At 35.9% G+C, this 20,101-nt stretch overlaps 1 protein-coding gene across 1 annotated transcript in view; it reads right to left on the minus strand.

The window, feature by feature from the left end:
* Positions 1-269: 269 nt before the first annotated feature.
* Positions 270-20,101, minus strand: part of LOC149785838 (A disintegrin and metalloproteinase with thrombospondin motifs 16-like) — a 172,387-nt gene continuing 152,555 nt past the window's right edge. The window contains exons 20-24 of the mRNA XM_089931138.1: positions 18,380-18,587; positions 13,789-13,977; positions 9,836-10,039; positions 8,370-8,514; positions 270-379 (exon numbers count right to left, since the gene is read on the minus strand). Coding sequence (XP_089787264.1) covers positions 270-379; positions 8,370-8,514; positions 9,836-10,039; positions 13,789-13,977; positions 18,380-18,587 — 856 coding nt within the window. The remainder of the gene's footprint in view (positions 380-8,369; positions 8,515-9,835; positions 10,040-13,788; positions 13,978-18,379; positions 18,588-20,101) is intronic.

Below are 20,101 nucleotides of genomic sequence, written 5' to 3' on the forward strand. Positions count from 1 at the left end.
TGTTTGTTTTGAAATTAAAGGACTAATGAAGGATTACTGTGAGGTTTCCAACACTTTTTAGTACATTTCTGAAGCTAACTTCAAATTTAAGCAGTTTTTGAGGTATATTTCCACCTTCCCTGGGTACTAGGTATGTTTAAAAAGCACGGAACAGCCCTGCAGCTAATGACAATTACAGTACTAAATAGTCACATTTCAATTTTCTCTCATTGTTTCTATTTTTCCTTTTCCTTTTCCTTTCTTCTTCATTCACACATGTTTGTTTAGTACTATCTGGCCCTGCAGGATTGGCAACATTTCATGCCATAGAATGAATGATCACAGATGTTGTGCTTGGGTACCAGGTGGCACCATGGAAACTTGTCTGAACAGGATGGATCTGGAAAAAAATATGTGACACATCAGATAGCAATGCATATATGAAAACAAATGATATAGCCTCTCATACAGCTCTTAACAATTGATCCCAAAAAGCTAAGCCACAGTTCACCATGTGACCTTGAGTGTTAACATCTGCAACCATTATGCCCAAGAATGTTCCATGTGCATTGATGAATCTAATTCAAAGGCTGGTGCATTATCCAAAGACCTTAGTTTTCCCTGAACAGTAACCTTGACCTTCAACCTTCACATCAGTAGTGATATTTGTATCTCATGGTAAATATCTTTACTTCGATATTAATTCTTCTAAGGCCATACTAGATACATTTGCAAGATCCAGTATCTTTAATCATGGACCACATATCTAAAGTTTAAACAACTGTTCCATGTGACCATGACTATCTAGCTCCTTGAACATCAATCTCTAATGATATTTCTCCCCACCCCACATCTGTGGACAAAGCCTCATGAGAATCTCTTAATAAAAACAGGATACTGAACTTTCAATTTTTATTTAGCCAAACGTTGATGCTGGAAGAATGGACAGGCAGCTTGTAACTTACCTTTTGCCATATTCACTGCATGTGAGACAAAAACTACAATTTAACTGCACATAATATACCACAACTGTTATTGCATAAAGGCTGGAAATCTCACATGTGAGAAATGCTGCCTTAGACCTTGGACGTTGGTTCTTTAACAAATGTGAGGAATTCTACTCTGGACCTGGACTTTGGTCCTTTGACTTATATAAGACAATCCTGCCCTGGACCTGGACTTTGGTACTCTGACTTATATAAGAAAATACTGCCCTGGACCTGGAATTTGGTCCTTTGACTTATATAAGAAAATACTGCCCTGGACCTGGAATTTGGTCCTCTGACTTGTATAAGAAAATACTGCCCTGGACCTGGACTTTGGTCCTTTGACTTATATAAGAAACTACTGCCCTGGACCTGGAATTTGGTCCTTTGACTTATATAAGACAATACTGCCCTGGACCTGGAATTTGGTCCTCTGACTTGTATAAGAAAATACTGCCCTGGACCTGGACTTTGGTCCTCTGACTTATATAAGACAATACTGCCCTGGACCTGGACTTTGGTCCTTTGACTTATATAAGACAATCCTGCCCTGGACCTGGAATTTGGTCCTCTGAATTATATAAGAAAATTCTGCCCTGGACCTGGAATTTGGTACTCTGAATTATATAAGAAAATACTGCCCTGGACCTGGAATTTGGTCCTCTGACTTGTATAAGAAAATACTGCCCTGGACCTGGACTTTGGTCCTTTGACTTGTATAAGAAAATACTGCCCTGGACCTGGAATTTGGTCCTCTGAATTATATAAGAAAATTCTGCCCTGGACCTGGAATTTGGTCCTCTGACTTATATAAGAAACTACTGCCCTGGACCTGGACTTTGGTCCTCTGAATTATATAAGAAAATACTGCTCTGGACCTGGAATTTGGTCCTTTGACTTATATAAGACAATACTGCCCAGGACCTGGACTTTGGTCCTCTGAATTATATAAGAAAATACTGCCCTGGACCTGGAATTTGGTCCTTTGACTTATATAAGAAAATACCACCCTGGACCTGGACTTTGGTCCTTTGACTTATATAAGAAATTACTGCCCTGGACCTTTGACATACACTTCATTTAATGAGGCATTATCACAAAGAAATTTTCATTTTGATCTTTAGCTATCTATAAACTTAAAATTTATGATGCTTTTAGAAACAAATAAAAAGTAAATGTTATAAAGAAAGGATGAGAAATGTTTTAAAAATTACTTCCAGTCCTAGAATCATTTGCTTGTGCTGCCCCCACCCCCTTTGAAGAATGCCAATTCTGCCTGTGTAAAGTAAGCATTTCCATTTTCACTCCACACACTTAAGAATTCAGAATGAACATTAGAAAGACCTGATAAATATGTACCATCTGTTATTTATATTAAATTATATTTCACTTGACCTTTGTTTATAATTGAGGGTTGAGGTTGGCCTATTTGACTATTCTCAGGTTATAAATAGGTTGTTTACTAATGTTTGCTTACAAATATAGGATGTTCTGGTAGCAAAGTTCTGACTCGCATCCTGGTCATTTTAGTGTGTCTTATGTTTATATAAGGTGGTGGTCAACAAAATTATTCACTCCTCCTTTAAGTTCATTCTATGAAATTCTATACTGTTGCATTCAGATATGTGAGAATAATCATTTATTAAAAATGATTCATTGGAATTACAAAGTGCTCACTGACATTTTAGACTAAATTACTATTTTGGGATTATTGTGAATTCATTTAAAGACAATCTGGATTATATCATTGTGATACATCAAGATTCTCAGTACATCAGCCTATTTGAGACTATTGGTACTTCATCACATTCAGTAGTGGAATTCATTTAGAACTTTTTGGACATGTGATATAATGTTTAGGATTATTTGGGATTTAGTTCACAGTGCCGTAAGTTCCTCTTAAATTTTCACTTTGTAGCTTTGATAAATACATTTTTTGTTGAGTTTAATTAAGTAGTGATTGTGTTATGTACATTTAATTTGTAATTGTTTGCTAGTGTTTTTATCATTATGTGTTATGAGCAATTGTAATTTGTAATTGACCTTGTCCAAAATTAAGTTCATTGTGTACCTGACTAGGGTAGTTAATTCTGTAAACAAGATAATACACAGCTTATATTTTTCTTTCCTCTGCACATTGTTATGCTCTTCTAAAGAAGGCCTCAAGGGAGAATAGTCCTTGACTAATGAATCATCCTCTGTAAACAAAATATTATTATTATTATTATTATTATTATTATTATTATTATTATTGTGAGTGTAGGTTAAATATTAAGAACATTATCTTAATCTGTGTCAAGGACATTGGTATTCCCACATGGATGGATGTGTTGTACCTGATATTTATCAAGATTCTTTATTATAATTTTACTAATAAATTATATCTTGCTGACAAGCTTGAATTTTCTAGAAATGAACTTTTGACCCTCATCTTGGTTCTACTTTTGTACCTTAGCTTTTTTGGTATAATCTTGTTTACTTGAAGAAAAAAAAACAATTCTAGCAATAACATCTGAAACACGATATTTGTATTGTGTTCAGTTTTTTTTATAAGGATTTATTCAAATTATTCACTGGAGTTACAAAGCGCTCAATAATATTCTTGGATAAAACATTAACTTGGAATTATAGTGATTTCAGACAAGGTTATCTTGGATTATATTATTGTAATTCATCGAAAGGCTGTTGGCACATCTCCATTTCACATGCTACAACACATTCAGAGTTGAAGCTTTTTTTGAACACCACTGGAATTTAATTAGAACTTTATTCTTAAGGACTGGAGATAGAAATTTTTCTTTGGACTATTTAGGATTTAATTCATAATACTGAAAGTTCTTTTTAAGTTTTAGCTTTATAATCAAGGGACAAATTATTTTTTGAATTTGATAAAACTTGTGGGTTTTTCTCTTTTCTGTTACTTAAAGACTACAGAGTCATAACAGTTTTGCTTCTTTCTTTTAAGGCCATAGATACATAATGCATCTGAGATAAAAGGAGTGAAATGGGAATAAGGCAGAGACTTGACTATGTACAGAATATATTTAGGTATCAGACCATTAATTATTTTATAGGCAGGAAACCAGTCTGCTGAGGGGGAATACAAATAGATAACTAAATCTTTTGAGATGCACCCATTGGATAATAAATAGGTTCAATTTTCTTCCATTATTAATTTTATAAACTTCAGTTTATGTATTATAGTTGACAACAAAATAGCTATATTTATTTTTTTATATCCTGTATTTAATTTCTACTGACAAAAATTTGGCCTTTTTGGTGCATGGCTATGTTATTATGTATGTGCAGACCAAGGAGCCTCCATATACAACAGCATCAGGTTCAAAAACATGCTGTGTAGCACCTGTTTTTCAACGCTGAAAAATTTCTCTAACTCTAATGAATGGAACCACGTGTAGTTTGTATGTCAAGAAGAACTTATTTTTATTCTTTAATTTATATTAGCATTAATGAGACATAAATTAGTGGACCAACATTCTCAATCTACAATCATCTGTCAGTGAGGAGGCAATTGATCAAATGCCCAAAGAAAAATCTCTTGCTGATCCTCCAACACTGAATGAAACTGAAAGCAATTAACCTGCTATCAAATGGCAAGCACCTGGAGCAGATGCTGTACCAGCAGAAATCTACAAAGCTGAAGGCTTGCACATGACTCAGAAACTGAATAACTCTTCAAGTCAATGTGGACAATAGCAACTATACCCCAGGAATACAAAAAGGAAGCCATCATCCCCATATACATGTGGAAAGGCAACAGACAATCCTATTACAACTATTGGGGCATCTCCTTTCTGTCAATAGCTGACACAATTCTTTCAAGTACTCTGCTGAATTGCCTCGTGCCTCACTTCAATCAACGGCTTCTGCCTACTAGTTACTGTAGCTTCAGGAAAGGACAAGGAACTACGGCCAGGTTGTTTTCAGCTTGTCAATTCCTTCAGAAATGCCAGGAACAGAACTCCATTCTGTAGATGACATTCACTGACCTAAAAAAAGAAGCCCCCAACACATTCAGTCATGCCAGCCTCACTTAATCATGATGGTTTATCAATTCCATGATGCCATGCTGACTCACACTGTGGTTGATTGCAAGTCATCTGAACCATTCCAATCATCAACGTTTTCAAGCAAGGCTACATGTTGGCTCCAATACACTACTCTTCAATCTGAAGTCATCTGAAACAATTATAGATTTATATCCTATGACACAGGTATCAACATCAGATACCAGACTAATGCAAGCTCTTCCATCTGAGGAGACTACAGGCAAAGATGAAGTTACAAGAAGTGGCTGTTCATGATCTCCTCTTTGCCAACAACTGTTCCCTGGATGTCAATCTGACTTGTAACACGGATCATTTCTCTTCAGTTTGAGACAATTTTGATCTCTGAATCAGTAACAAGTAAGAGGCAATGCACCAACCTGAACCAGGAAAGGTTACCAAATTAGTGAATAGCCACCAGGCAATTGACAAGTTCACCTACTTTGGCAGTAAACCTGTACATGCAGTTAACACTGATTATAAAACCAAAGTCAGTGTTGCCAAATCAAGTGTGACCTCTGGCAAACTAAGTTCAAATGTGTCGAAGCAGAGAGGCATGAGTCTGGAAACAAAACTGAAGGTCTGCAATGCCAATGTGATGCTACCCTGCTGCATGCATGCAAAACCTGGACAGCATATAAAATGCCATGCCCAGAACCTGAACCATTTTCACACTGGCTGCCTGAGGAGGCTAATGATGAGGATAAGATGGCAGGACAAATCTCAGACACTGATGCTGTCAAACAGGCAGGCACCCCAAAAATCCAAACTGTACTAAAGAAATTACAGATGTGATTGGCAGGTCATGTCACCAGGATATCAGAAGAGCAACTACCAAAGATCTTCCATTGCAAGTTGAAGGAGGGAAAGCAATCTCAGGGAGGTAAGAAAAAGTTCCTCCAGTCATCCTTGAAACACTGACTCTCACAGGACTGCACTACCTGGTCTAGTCTCATTAATACTGGAGCTACAGGATATGAGCTGAGGCAGGGCTGAAGCGAGACCAACTTTGGAACAATGCCAGATTTAGGCATAAGCTAAACAAGCTACGGCTTTGGGCCTCACAGTCTGACCTCAGTCTGAATGGGCCTCTCAAATTTATTTTATACCAAATAGGGCCTCCACAGCTTCCCATAGCTTAGGGCCTCGCTATGTCTAAATCTGAAACTGACTGTAACACATCATCTCTTGTTGGTTATTTCCTGTCCAGTGTAACACAGACGGTTCAGAGCATACAACCTGGACATGTGAACCAGTCACATGCTCGCAGAAACCAAACCAGTTAATGATGTCATATTCATCTTCAAACTTGAATGACAAACAACATTTTAAAAAATGACTCAATGTATTCTGATTAATAAAAACACATGCCTCAATAACCTCAAATATAAGCAATTACTTATCTTTCATTCTCGTACATGCACTAAAGGAATACAATTACATAACATAATTCACATCCTTTAACTGTCAAACTGTGCACACAAGGTATCCATGGACGGACAAATTCAACACATGCTGTTTTGTTCCCAGAACATGAGTGATATTTGTGCTTTTGCCTTGAGCAGACCTCATAAACAACTGAGAACTGTAAAGAAAATAAAAGGGCATTCTGTGAGAAGAAAGTAATTTATCTGCTGTGATCTTAAATAAAAGTACCCTCCTTACTGATATGCACACAACAGTTGCATACATGCGACAGAATATAGCAAGAATTACCTGATACGTCAATATGGACTTTTCCCCATTATTGTTATTATTTGCTCATAGGTCAACATGGACTTTTTCACATACTGGTCATTATTATCCAACAGGTCAACATGGACTTTTTCACATAATGGTCATTATTATCCAACAGGTCAACATGGACTTTTTCACATAATGTTCATTATTATCCAACAGGTCAACATGGACTTTTTCACATAATGGTCATTATTATCCAACAGGTCAACATGGACTTTTTCACATATTGGTCATTATTATCCAACAGGTCAACATGGACTTTTTCACATAATGGTCATTATTATCCAACAGGTCAACATGGACTTTTTCACAAAACTGTTATTATTACCAGATAGGTCAACATGGGCTTTTTTCCATGATTGGTATTACCGGTATTACCAGACAGGGCAACATGGCCTTTTCCTATAATTGGTATTATTACCAGATAAGTCAACATTGACTTCTTCCCATAATTAGGATTTATATTGATAATTATGTTCATGTGCTGCATACCTTAGATTGAGTTCATATTGTTTTCTGAATACTGTATTAGATCTTGATCAAAACATCTATCTGTTTGACCTTTCCTTGAAATAGTTGCCATGGCCTGGTCCACCTGATGAATATGTATAGTTGCATGCAGGCACTGTGCATGGTGCATCTGAAATAATTCTGCCACACTTAAAGGACAGGTAGTATGCACACTGATAGATATTTATTGACTCTACAAGGCTCCTTGTGAATATTCATGTTTATCAATCCGATGGGTCATTCTGGTTGACCTCTGTCTTAGTGTTTATCTGCTTGCATGAAAGCAAGGCATGACATTACAAAAATCACTTTATTTCCAAGTTGGGGCCAGGGTGGCCAAGTGGTCTAAAGTGTTTGCCTTTACTGATCACTGCCATCTCACCTCTGAGTGGTTTCCAGTCTTGGGCTCGGCGAATCTGATTATGTGAGAAAGCTGCCAGTAGCTTCACATGGGTTGGTGGTTCTTACTGAGGTTTTCACAGGTTCTTCCTCCACCAATTATAGTGGCTCCCAAGTATAGCCTACATTACAGTAAGAAATGGCATTAAACCCAAAACAACAACAACAACAATTACCATGTCAGATTTCCTTATTTATTAATCATGTGCTTAGTTTAAAAATTGACAGAGAGTAATGAAATTATTTTAAGCATCAACTGTGTCAAACTGAAAATATACCCAATTTCTTTTTATGCCAGGGCACAGGAAGTGATGTAAATTAATGGATAAAACCAGGTCATGGACCGGATCCAGTCCGTGGGCCATATTTTTCCACCCCTGCTTTATGCTCTCTGCCCCTTTCTTAACCTTCATCTTTCTGACCCATTTACTATCCAGTTGATCCATGTACCATTTCAGACCCAATTGTAAAGTTTGCAAAATATACTTAATGTTTTTGTTAAGTTATTTTAGTCATTTAATTCATACATTTTTTAGCACTTACATTTTTACACCTAATTATTTTTCATTGGAGATATTTGTCGCAAGCAATATAATAAAACTGAATTATTCAAACTGACATGAGAATGCCCCCCCCCATTGTAATCATAAGTATAAATGGGATTTGGAGTTTACAAAGCAATCCTCACCTCGATTTGGACAGTGATATTTCTGGCAGTACTGGCTTTCGACTGGTTTACTGTTCTTATCACACCCGTTGGCTAGCTGGGATATTTCCTCCAACATACAATGCACCAGTCTGGTTCGGACACCAGTTCCACATGTAACAGAGCACTGTAGACAAGAAGTATTATCAGATATGAAATTCAGCTAATTTTGTATATTATTGAACCTGCATATATATATATATATATATATATATATATATATATATATATATATATATATATATATATATATATATATATGATAAAATCAATTGAAAGAAACCATCATGAAGTTTAGAATTGTATCTTTATTTCCTTTATAAGCATTATTATTTGACAAAATTAGAGTCACAAATACCATAAAGTGAAAAATATAATTAACTGACATGAACTAAAATTATTACTATGTCTCTCTATTTACCCCCTCACATACATGCATGAAGTTTTAATCATTCTTTCCATACATGGTTTATTACATAACAGTCAGCAGCTATGGACCCCAACTACTGCCTTATAAATGAATGGAAAAAATATCAGAGATTCAATTTGTGTGACATGTAAGACAAATGAACCGAAAACTATCAGATGGCCATATGCTAACTTGACAAGCTGGCCATTGGATATAAAGTGCCAATAATTATTAGATGCATTAACTTATCATTTCATCTTCCAAATTGTTTAAACACTCTATAATCAAAAAGCACATAAAAGTCATGAAAGCTTATCTCCCAGACTTGTAAAAAAAATTCTCTACAATTGAATAATTTACCCAGGGTCTGTATTATAGTTATCACTACATCAAATGACATGTATATGTAACTATACTGAGTCACAATGTGTCAGCACATCAGACTTTTAGAACAAAAGCTGTTTAGCCTAAGCTTGAAATTAAAAAAATGGAAATTTTAAAGTAAATTATGTTTTCTCCAAAACTACTCACCCAGTTGCATTAACATTTAGAAATAACTCTCTACAACCTACAAATGCAGCTGTCAATGAAAGACAATAAGTTGTTCTGCCCATATGTATGAATGTGTGTGTGTATGTATGTATATATATATATATATATATATATATATATATATATATATATATATATATATGTATGTATCAAGTAGATCAAGGGAAGTAACACATACAGATTAACTCCCTTGTTCCTGTAAGCTGGCTATCTGTATCCTACAGATTTGCTAGCCTAAGCTTCTTCTCAGCAGACATCATGTAGTGTTGTTAAAATAAGTACGCACATATCCACAAGAAAATCCTCCATATATTTAAGAACTGGATAAGTTAATGCGCAAGCAAAGCACAGGTGATAGGCCAATTAAGATGTGTTACACTCAACACAGAATTCAGGTTTATCAATAATTAGGTCAATAAGCGAGCTTTAGCTGTGACTGAGAATAGCTTATATATTTTTTAAAAATAAACTCTTATGTGAGATTTACCTCTGACCAGGGAGAAGAATACCATTTGGGTTTTTCTTTCTCAATGCAAGATGGGAGATTACAGGCCTCCTCCAGTGTGAGATTCATATGAGGAAGATGCTTGCAATTACTTTTCACTGCTGATTTAAGCTTCCCAGTGACAAGATGCTTCTTAGCACATTTCATCTCTCTGCTGCGTACTCCTTCACCACAAGTCACTGTACACTAAAGGAAATAAAATAAGAAAATACTTCATCTTCAATTACCTCCCCAAATTTGGCCTGAAATCTGTGTGTGAATTACCATATTACACGCACATTTTTAAATCTCTATTTTTTTCTCTATTTTTATTTGTACACTTTCAAGTCATTAAATCTCTTCACCATTGTTTGTACTTTCATGTTTTTTAATGATAACCTGTCTTTATATTTTAAAGAATTCGAAAATGTATGTACACTATTTCTCCCATGGTAAGCCTAGAATGCTTGCCTTATAAATTGACTCAAAAGTTGGCAATAGTTTTATCATTAGGGTTTAATATAAAAGCATATCGGTAATTAAGAACTAGCAGAAAGTTATAAATTATGCATTTCTCAAAAATTAGGAAAGCTCACATATAAGCCATTGTCTTGCTTTGCCCAGAAAGCAACAAGCAGTAGCTACCACTTTATGCACATGTAGCAACTATGAGAAATGTTTATCATCTCGGTGAAATGTAATGTACTTTTCCACCATTTTTCAAGAGTTAAGTGGGCTCCATCAGTCTGCTCCATTGAGTAGATATTTGTAAGTCCACTTAAAATTCAGCCTGCAGGAAAATAGGGAGGAAGTTTACCTCTCCCAAATGGTTTCATTATATTTACATGTAGAATTTTAAGTAGATCATAGCTTTCCCTCTTGAATGACCCAAAACTTAAGAGTACCATTATTTTTCTTACAGCTTTCCCTCTAAATGTGAGAAAAATATACTTGTCATTTAGAATTCTTTCTACTTTTGCAATATACAGGATATATTATTTGCACATTATATGTATGGTATGAGAGTTTACATATTTATTGGTTTCTGTTATCTTTTCCTGAGTGAATTTATGCACAGGGAATTACTATTTTATATAAGACAAATAATGTCTTATTTTTAAATTTACTCTTGGCAGGACATACACTTCAGTTTGAAATTATTTCTCAGTGAACTAGTTGCAATAATCTGCTACTTGTCTGAACAATGAAAAATCTTGGACTATTTAAAATAATGCATTTTTAGCCCTTGTTTTAAGGATTTAATATTTTTGATTTTCTCTTTTTAATATACAGTGTTCCAGCTCTCATAATCAATCAACGTGATACAGACTGTTATATAAGTCATGAATCAGTGTCACACAGTTTGTTAATAATATCTGGACTCAACATCATACAGACTGTTACATTTGTCAGGAATCAAATGTTTGTTACTATTATCTGGAATCAATGTGATACAGACTGTTACTAATGTCAGGAATCAATGTGATACAGACTATTTCTCATATCTGGAATCAATGGGATATACCCTATTACTAATGTCTGTAATCAATGTGACACAGACTGTTATAATGTTTGGAATCAAAGTGTTACAGAGTGTTACTAATGTCTGGAATCAGTGTGATACAGAATGTTATTAATATCTGGGATCAATGTGATACAGACTCTTACATATGTCAAGAATCAATGTGATACAGTTTGCTACTAATATCTCAAATCAATGTGATACAGTTTGCTACTAATATCTCAAATCAATGTGATACAGGCTGTTTATATGTCATAAAACAGTGTGATACAGTTTGTTACTAATATCTCGATGCAATATTATAAAAACTGTTACATTTGTCAGGAATCAGTGCAATACAGACTATTACTAATATCTGGAATCAATGTAATACAGACTGTTACTAATGTCTGGAATTAATGTAATACAGAGAGTTACATATGTCTGGAATTAATGTGACATAGATTGTTTCATATGTCTGGAATCAATGTGATACAGACTGTTACTAACATCTGGAATCAATGTGATACATACTGTTATTAATATCTGGAATCAATGTCATAAATGCTGTTACTAATGTCTGGAATCAAAGTGTTACAGAGTGTTACTAATGTCTGGAATCAATGTGATAGATACTGTTATTAATATCTGGAATCACTGTGATACAGACTGTTACTAATGTCTGGAATCAAACTGTAACAGAGTGTTACTAATGTCTGGAATCAATGTGATGCAGACTGTTACAAATTTCTGGAATCAATGTGACACAGACTGTACATATGTCTGGAATCAATGTGACACAGACTGTACATATGTCTGGAATCAATGTGACACAGACTGTTTCATATGTCTAGAATCAATGTGATTCAGACTGTTATTAATGTCTGAAATCAATGGGATACAGACTGTTACATGTCTGGAATCAATGTGACACAGACTGTTACTAATAGCATTTTAAAAAATGGGAATCTGTTTTTAAACTTGTTTTACTATCATTGGTGTCATGTTTTGTGTATACACAGTGTAAAACCATTTTAAAACCTTGTTGTTTAAATCAGGGTACATGTATCTCCAGGTTCTAACAATCTTTTTTCTCCTTTCATTCTTTTTCCCATTTCTGCAGAATATTTTCCTTATCTTTTACAAAGTAGCCTTTCTTAGTTCTCCAACATAAATATTTTCAACTCTCTCCTTGTCATAAAGTCATATTACTTTCACTTTTTCTTCTACTTTGAGATACTTTCTTTTCCTCGAAGACATGTTGAACTTTTTGCAATAACTTATTCCTATGTTGCCAGCTAGATCACTGTTAAAACAATTTGTAGCATTTAAACGAAATGCCATGCGTTTTTAAAGAAAGTAATCTTGTTACATTGCTCATAGTCTGGTATCCTGTGTCTGTGTCTTTTCTCTATATGGGAGAAGCAGCTACCATACCATTCATATGTCAAGCAGACTTGTGCAAAACAGTAAGTTGCATCACAACTGTTAGCTTTTGTAATGTTGATAATTATTGCCAGCAATAAGAGCCACTAATTATGAAAGTGAAAAAACTAATTGACATCTTAGGAAAACCATAAAAATAATTCACACCATTTTATGCTAACTTGCATTAAGCAGTACTGTGCCTCTCTGCTGTTAGTTACTGTAATCTTGGGAGTTATTGGCAGTAATAGTAAACAGCAATTATCAAAGTGACAAAATCTGACATCTTAGGATCACATGGATTAAAGTATTGTTCTTTATTGGCATGTTGGAAAAAATGTGGCTGCTTGTGCGGGGAAAATTTTAAAATTTTTACACTAATACTCTGGCTGATTAGATTTTTACATTTATTAATCTTTAATCTTGTAGAATTAGATTTTTACTGTTATCTTCCTTAAAGTTTTTTTGCAATTTCATATTTTCTAATTTTGTTCGCTTAATTTTTTAATCTGCACTGTATAGCCAGTATTGTGCTGACATGTTGGTGAACCCTATTCATATATACATTGCTAATCATTTGTATATACATGTAACATTAATTATCTCCCTTGTATTGCCTCCATCCTGTCAGCACTCAGTATATAGTTGGATCACAGCAATTTGACACTTTACAAGGATTCCCACCCATAATCTATCAATCAGTCTATCTATCTATCTATCTATCTGTCTGTCTGTCCGCATGCCTGTAGGTCTGTGTGTGTGTGTGATTAGGATTTTTAACATATCTTTAATAATTTTTCAGTCTTATTGCTACGATGTCTGCAGTGTGGCAGTTTATAGTGATGTCTAGCACTGAGGCAACATGCAGCAGACATGTATGATGATGTCCCACCCAGTCACATTATCCTGGCCTGTATGTCTGTCTGTGTATATATATATATATATATATATATATATATATATATATATATATATATATATATATATATATATAGGGAAGAAACAAATGATTGATATTTTTCTCTCTTACATGACTCCATGCTGTTAGAACCCATTGAGCAGTGGGATCAGAGCACTTCTTAGATTTACAAGGCTTAGAGTCTCTTGGCTGCTTCTTTTGCTTACACATGCTTGGGGGCAGAACCACATGCCCATTCTTGGTTTTACTCCTGCATACAATCTCCCTAGATTTGGATCCCAGACCACATGTCACTGAGCACTGAAGTAGAAGAAGCATTTTCGTTAGTCTTAAATTTCAGGTAAGAAGAAGGCCAGGGCCTGCATGTTAATCCCACAATGAAAGCATTCATATAAAACATGATCAAGGTCAAAAGTTCAAGTGAGTATGTTACAGAATGAATTACAGTAGCTTCATAAAGATACATATAAAATATGAAGAACATTTATAAAGGTGGGAAACATAAACCAGTGAACAAATTTGAACAAAAACCTTAACAAATTTTCTATCAATGTGACCGTGATCTCAAGGGAAAAGAGGAAAATGAGTATGCCAAAGAACTAGTTTCAAAATGATTCATGCCAAGTATGATAAAATCTATCAATGGGTTTAGGAAATAAAAGCAAATGAAACAATTTGAACCAAAACTCCAATGCAAATTTTCTATGAGCCAAAGGTAAAATGGTCAGGTGAGTATGTGTTGGAATTGTTGCTATATCTGTTGCTGGGACAGGACAGGGCTGTGTCTGCTACTGCAACTGTCCTTTATTCTGAGTGACTCAACGATGGTTTGGGAATGACCTCAGCATCTGGAACTTATCACCATAGCTACTGCTGCATTGTGAAAGAGCAGGGAATAGTACTTGAACTGTCTTCTATCCTAAATGCAACTCTCCTATGGTTTGGATATGGTGCCAGCAATCCAGAACTGTATCACTGTCATAGCCAGTGCCAGAATGTGACAGGGCCAGTACCAGTAATGAAATTGTCCAGTGATCCCAGCATGACATGCCTTAAGGTACAAGAATGGTGCCAGGCATCCAGGACTAGAACACTCCAGCAGTCAGTGACAGGCCATGACAGAAGTGTGTCAATGGGTCCAGTTGCAGGACTGTGGTACTAAGCTGGTCCAGCTGGAGAACTATAGTATCAAGATGGTCCAGTTGGATGATTGTAGTACCAAACTAGTCCAACAGAACTATAGGACAAACGCTGGTCCAGTTGGAGGAATATAGTACCAAGCTTTTCCACTTGGAGGACTTTAGTACCAAGCTGGTCCAGCTGGAGTATAGTACCAATCTGTTCTAGTTGGAGGACTATATCACCAATCTGGTCCAGTTGGAGGACTTTAGTACCAAACTTGTCCAGTTGGAGGACTATAGTACCAATCTGGTCCAGTTGGAGGACTTTAGTACCAAGCTGGTCCAGCTGGGCTATAGTACCAATCTGGTCCAGTTGGAGGACTATAGTACCAAACTCATCCAGTTAGAGGACTATAGTACCAAGCTGGTCCTGTTTGAGGACTATAGCAACAAGCTGGTCCAGTCGAAGGACTATAGTACCAATCTGGACATGGTCATTTAAATATTGCTGAGAACATCTACTCAAATCACCTTCAAAGATTCAGCAGTAAAATGTTGTTCAGTGGAAAGCAATACTGATGATGTACAGAAACTTGCCTTCTTGCAAGCAGTTTGGCCAAGATGGTGTTACCGATAGATCTTCCATCCATCATATGCAAGATCCACACATGTTAGAATGGTACCATGGTTATTTTATTCCAAATTCAAGTGCTTGTATGATGTGTACTTAATTCTCTCCACTGCATTGACATCTGATAATTATAGAGAGCAAAACAATAGCATATACTAATGAAATCAATCAAGCATCAAGTAAATGTACTGTGAAAAGGATGTGAACAACAAACACAAATATCTAATAAAGATCACATTTATAACCGTACTGCATGTGATTCCAGATCATCATTGCCACGATTCCTCTACAAGGTCAAGTACTATGATCTGAATTGAAGTATTATGTGTTCATAAGTTGGAAATCAAAATGGTACTGACATGCCAACTAAAAGATGAAGTTAGACTTTTTGACCAGTAAAACGTGGATTGTCTTAGATAGCATAGAGTGGGAAATATATACATGTATAGCTGGTGTATAATCCCTGTGTGTGAAAACACTTCAGAATTGCTCCAAATGTGACAAGGAACAAGTGAAAATCAGTTAAGCAAGGTCTCCAAAAATAGTAAAAGTGTAAGTAATAACTAAAGGAGAGGTGGAATTAAGTGCAAATCCTTCTATTATGAAGTCACTCTTGTTTGACTCCCACTAGGTGGGCTGATGAATTTCAGCACTTTTGTTTTTAAAAGCAGCTAATTGGAAGGGCTGGATTTCCAAGGGACACATTCTTGATGTATCATGAATGAGCAATGTATCTGAAGAAGAAATTGTTTTCCTTTTTTAAGTCACAGTAACTTTAACGTTTGACACCAATAGGGTTCTTCCTTATCCAGTGGCCTAAGTAGTTGGAGCATCCACCATGGATGCAGGAGGTCATAGGTTTGAACTCCCGGCCGGGTCATACCAAAGACTTATAAAAATGGTACTAACAGCTGCCTCACTAGGCACTCAGCATTAAGTGGTTAGTGTTAGGACTGGTCAGCCTGGTGTCAGGATAATGTAACTGGGTGGGACATGATGTTACATGTCTGTGGACATCAACATAACATTTTATACTCCACCTTATGGCAGGCATATTAACATACAGATCCATAACCAAAAGGCTGAGGTGGACACTAAGATGTGTTAAGCTCTTCTCTGTTGCCAGCATCACATATTTCAGCTTTTGCCAGCATTGTATATTTCAGCTTTTGCCATCATCTGTTATTTCAGCTATTGCCAGAATCACGTATTTCAGCTTTTGCCAGCATTGCATATTTCAGCTTTTGCCATCATCCATTATTTCAGCTTTTGCCAGCATTGTATATTTCAGCTTTTGCCATCATCCATTATTTCAGCTATTGCCAGGATCACATATTTCAGCTTTTGCCAGCATTGAATATTTCAGCTTTTGCCATCATTCATTATTTCAGCTATTGCCAGGATCACATATTTCAGCTTTTGCCAGCATTGCATATATCAGCTTTTGCCATCATCCAAGATTTCAGCTGTTGCCAGCATCACATATTTCAGCTTTTGCCAGCATCACATATTTCAGCTGTTGCCAGCATCAAAGATTTCAGCTGGTATATTTTTAAAAACATAAGTTCAAAGATCTTCTCACTGGCCTATGTTTATCAACATCACACGCTTCTCCCTTCCAGTTACAAAACTTCAGTGTATCAAAGAGGTAAATACTTACATGTTACATTCCTTGTTATACACTATGTAAGATACTCTTCTGTCTTCTATATCTAGAGTTTTTACATCCACCTCTCTCACCACACTTTTATTTCAACAGCCACCTTTGCCTCCTGCCAAACTACTGTATGCTGCTAAAGTAAATGTTCATGGGTGTTCTTTGTTACAAAGGGTCCTGAGTGGCCGAGTGGTCTAAAGCACTCACCATTAAGGATCATTGCCATCTCACCTCTGTCTGCATGGGTTCGAGTCTCGGGTTCGGCCAATGCAAGTATGTGAGAAAGCTTGCCAATAGCTTCTTGTGGCTCAGTGATTCTTTCCAGGGTTTTCCCAGGTTCTTCCTCCACCATTTATACTGGCCACCATGTATAGCAATGTTGAGCTGAAAAATGGCATTAAACCCTACAACAACAACAACAACACAAAGTCTGAACTACTATTGTCCTATTCAAAGCATCAGTTTCTGCATGCACCCTTTCCCTCCACCTGCCTGCAGCCATATGACTTAAGTGTTACATCTACCTGCGACCCTATTTCCTATGTACTACAATGTACGTAGACTGGCCTTGCATCCTATATTGACCTTTCATCCTTGCTACACATCCTGTATGACATTTGTATTTTACAGTATTGCAGACACACAAACAAACCTTTACTTCTGTTCCCACCTCTACTACATATGTCACGTTACATGTATTATATCTGTAAACAAATCCTCTGTGTAGATGAGAGGTGGACATTCATGAGTTACACTCCTAACCCTGTTCACAGCCTACCAAATACAATCTAGACCAGGCATGTCCAACCCATGACCCATAGGCCACCCATGACCCATGGCTACCCATGACCCATAGGCCACATGAGGTCCAGTCCTTCACATTGTGCAACCCTTTTGAAAATGTGCATTTTAATTAATATTTATGCCATTTTCTATATTTCTTTCTGATGACGTTTATGTATCTACCACAAAATGTGACTGTTTACTAACATTATTATTACAACCATGTAATACGAATGTTATTAGTCTCATGTAATAATTGTGTTGGATTTTTTGAGGTTCTTTTTAATACTTTTTAAAAGGATATGATATATATAAAAATTTGTAATTTAAGGATTTTACACTTTTCTTCAATTATCTTTTGTTCTGTATGCTTTGGGATACCTATATAGCCAGGACTGTGTTGATGTAATGTTCCATCCTATACATATATAAAACTATATCAGGGAATTTTTGGAAACACCTGATCTTTATTCTCTCTGCTATCAAATTTATTAACTGTTACAAAGTTACCTGTGACCAAACTCCCGTATACCACTGTGGTGGACACTCATGTGTACTACACTCTTGTCTATGAGCTGGCCTTGTCTCCTTGTTACACATCTGGTATGACACACGTCTGTCCTCTGTGTTTGATATTTTCTGCATACAACTGATCTTTCGCCTCTGTTTACCACCACCACAGCTTTTGGTACATGAGCTCCAGGGCTCAATCACCCACCTGTAAAAGAATTAAGTGGGTAATACATTACACCCCATCAGTATAACAAGGTTTCCATCATAAGGTGAGAATGGTAATGGATCCTGTTACATTAAGCAGTTGTAAAATTATGTTATGTGCTTCTTTATAAGATGGTCTCCCAGTAAAACAATAAACTCTTTGATTTCCTTGGACAGCATATGAGGTAATAATAATAATAATAATAATAATAATAATAATAATAATAATAAAAATAATAATGTCTTTATTTTAACAGGGTGACTCAGTTGGTTATAAAGAACGTATCGACCTAGGATCTAGATATGATCATTCCACAGTAAGCTATTATCCACTTGTACACCAAGTATCTAGATATGATCATTCCACAGTAAGCTATTATCCACTTGTACACCAAGTATCTAGATATGATCATTCCACAGCAAGGTATTATCCAATTGTACACCAAGTATCTAGATATGATCATTCCACAGTAAGCTATTATCCACTTGTACACCAAGGATCTAGATATGATCATTCCACAGTAAGCTATTATCCTCTTGTACACCAAGTATCTAGATATGATCATTCCACAGTAAGCTATTATCCACTTGTACACCAAGGATCTTGATATGATCATTCCACAGTAAGCTATTATCCACTTGTACACCAAGGATCTTGATATGATCATTCCACATTAAGCTATTATCCACTTGTACACCAAGTGTCTAGATATGATCATTCCACAGTAAGCTATTATCCACTTGTACACCAAGGATCTAGATATGATCATTCCACAGTAAGCTATTATCCACTTGTACACCAAGTATCTAGATATGATCATTCCACAGTAAGCTATTATCCACTTGTACACCAAGGATCTAGATATGATCATTCCACAGTAAGCTATTATCCACTTGTACACCAAGTGTCTAGATATGATCATTCCACAGCAAGGTATTATCCACTTGTACACCAAGGATCTAGATATGATCATTCCACAGTAAGCTATTATCCACTTGTACACCAAGGATCTAGATATGATCATTCCACATTAAGCTGTTATCCACTTGTACACCAAGGATCTAGATATGATCATTCCACAATAAGCTATTATCCACTTGTACACCAAGTATCTTGATATGATCATTCCACATTATGCTATTATCCACTTGTACACCAAGGATCTACATATGATCATTCCACAGCAAGGTATTATCCACTTGTACACCAAGGATCTAGATATGAACATTCCACAGTAAGCTATTATCCACTTGTGCACCAAGTATCTTGATACAGGCATTCCACAGTAAGCTATTATCCTCTTGTACACCAAGTATCTAGATATGATCGTTCCACAGTAAGCTATTACCCACTTGTCTCAGTAACACTCTAGATTTTTTATTATTCTATTATCTCAGTAACACTCTGAATTTTGGATTATTTCTATTTTATCTCCTGTGGCTTTTGCATTATATAATTTTTAAGATTATCTTTTATATAACATAATTCTCTTTTGCCTGTAAACTTGGTCATTT

The sequence above is a fragment of the Sinohyriopsis cumingii genome, chromosome 13 (assembly GCF_028554795.1).
Source record: "Sinohyriopsis cumingii isolate HCF-2022 chromosome 13, ASM2855479v2, whole genome shotgun sequence".
Taxonomy (NCBI): Eukaryota; Metazoa; Mollusca; class Bivalvia; order Unionida; family Unionidae; genus Sinohyriopsis; species Sinohyriopsis cumingii.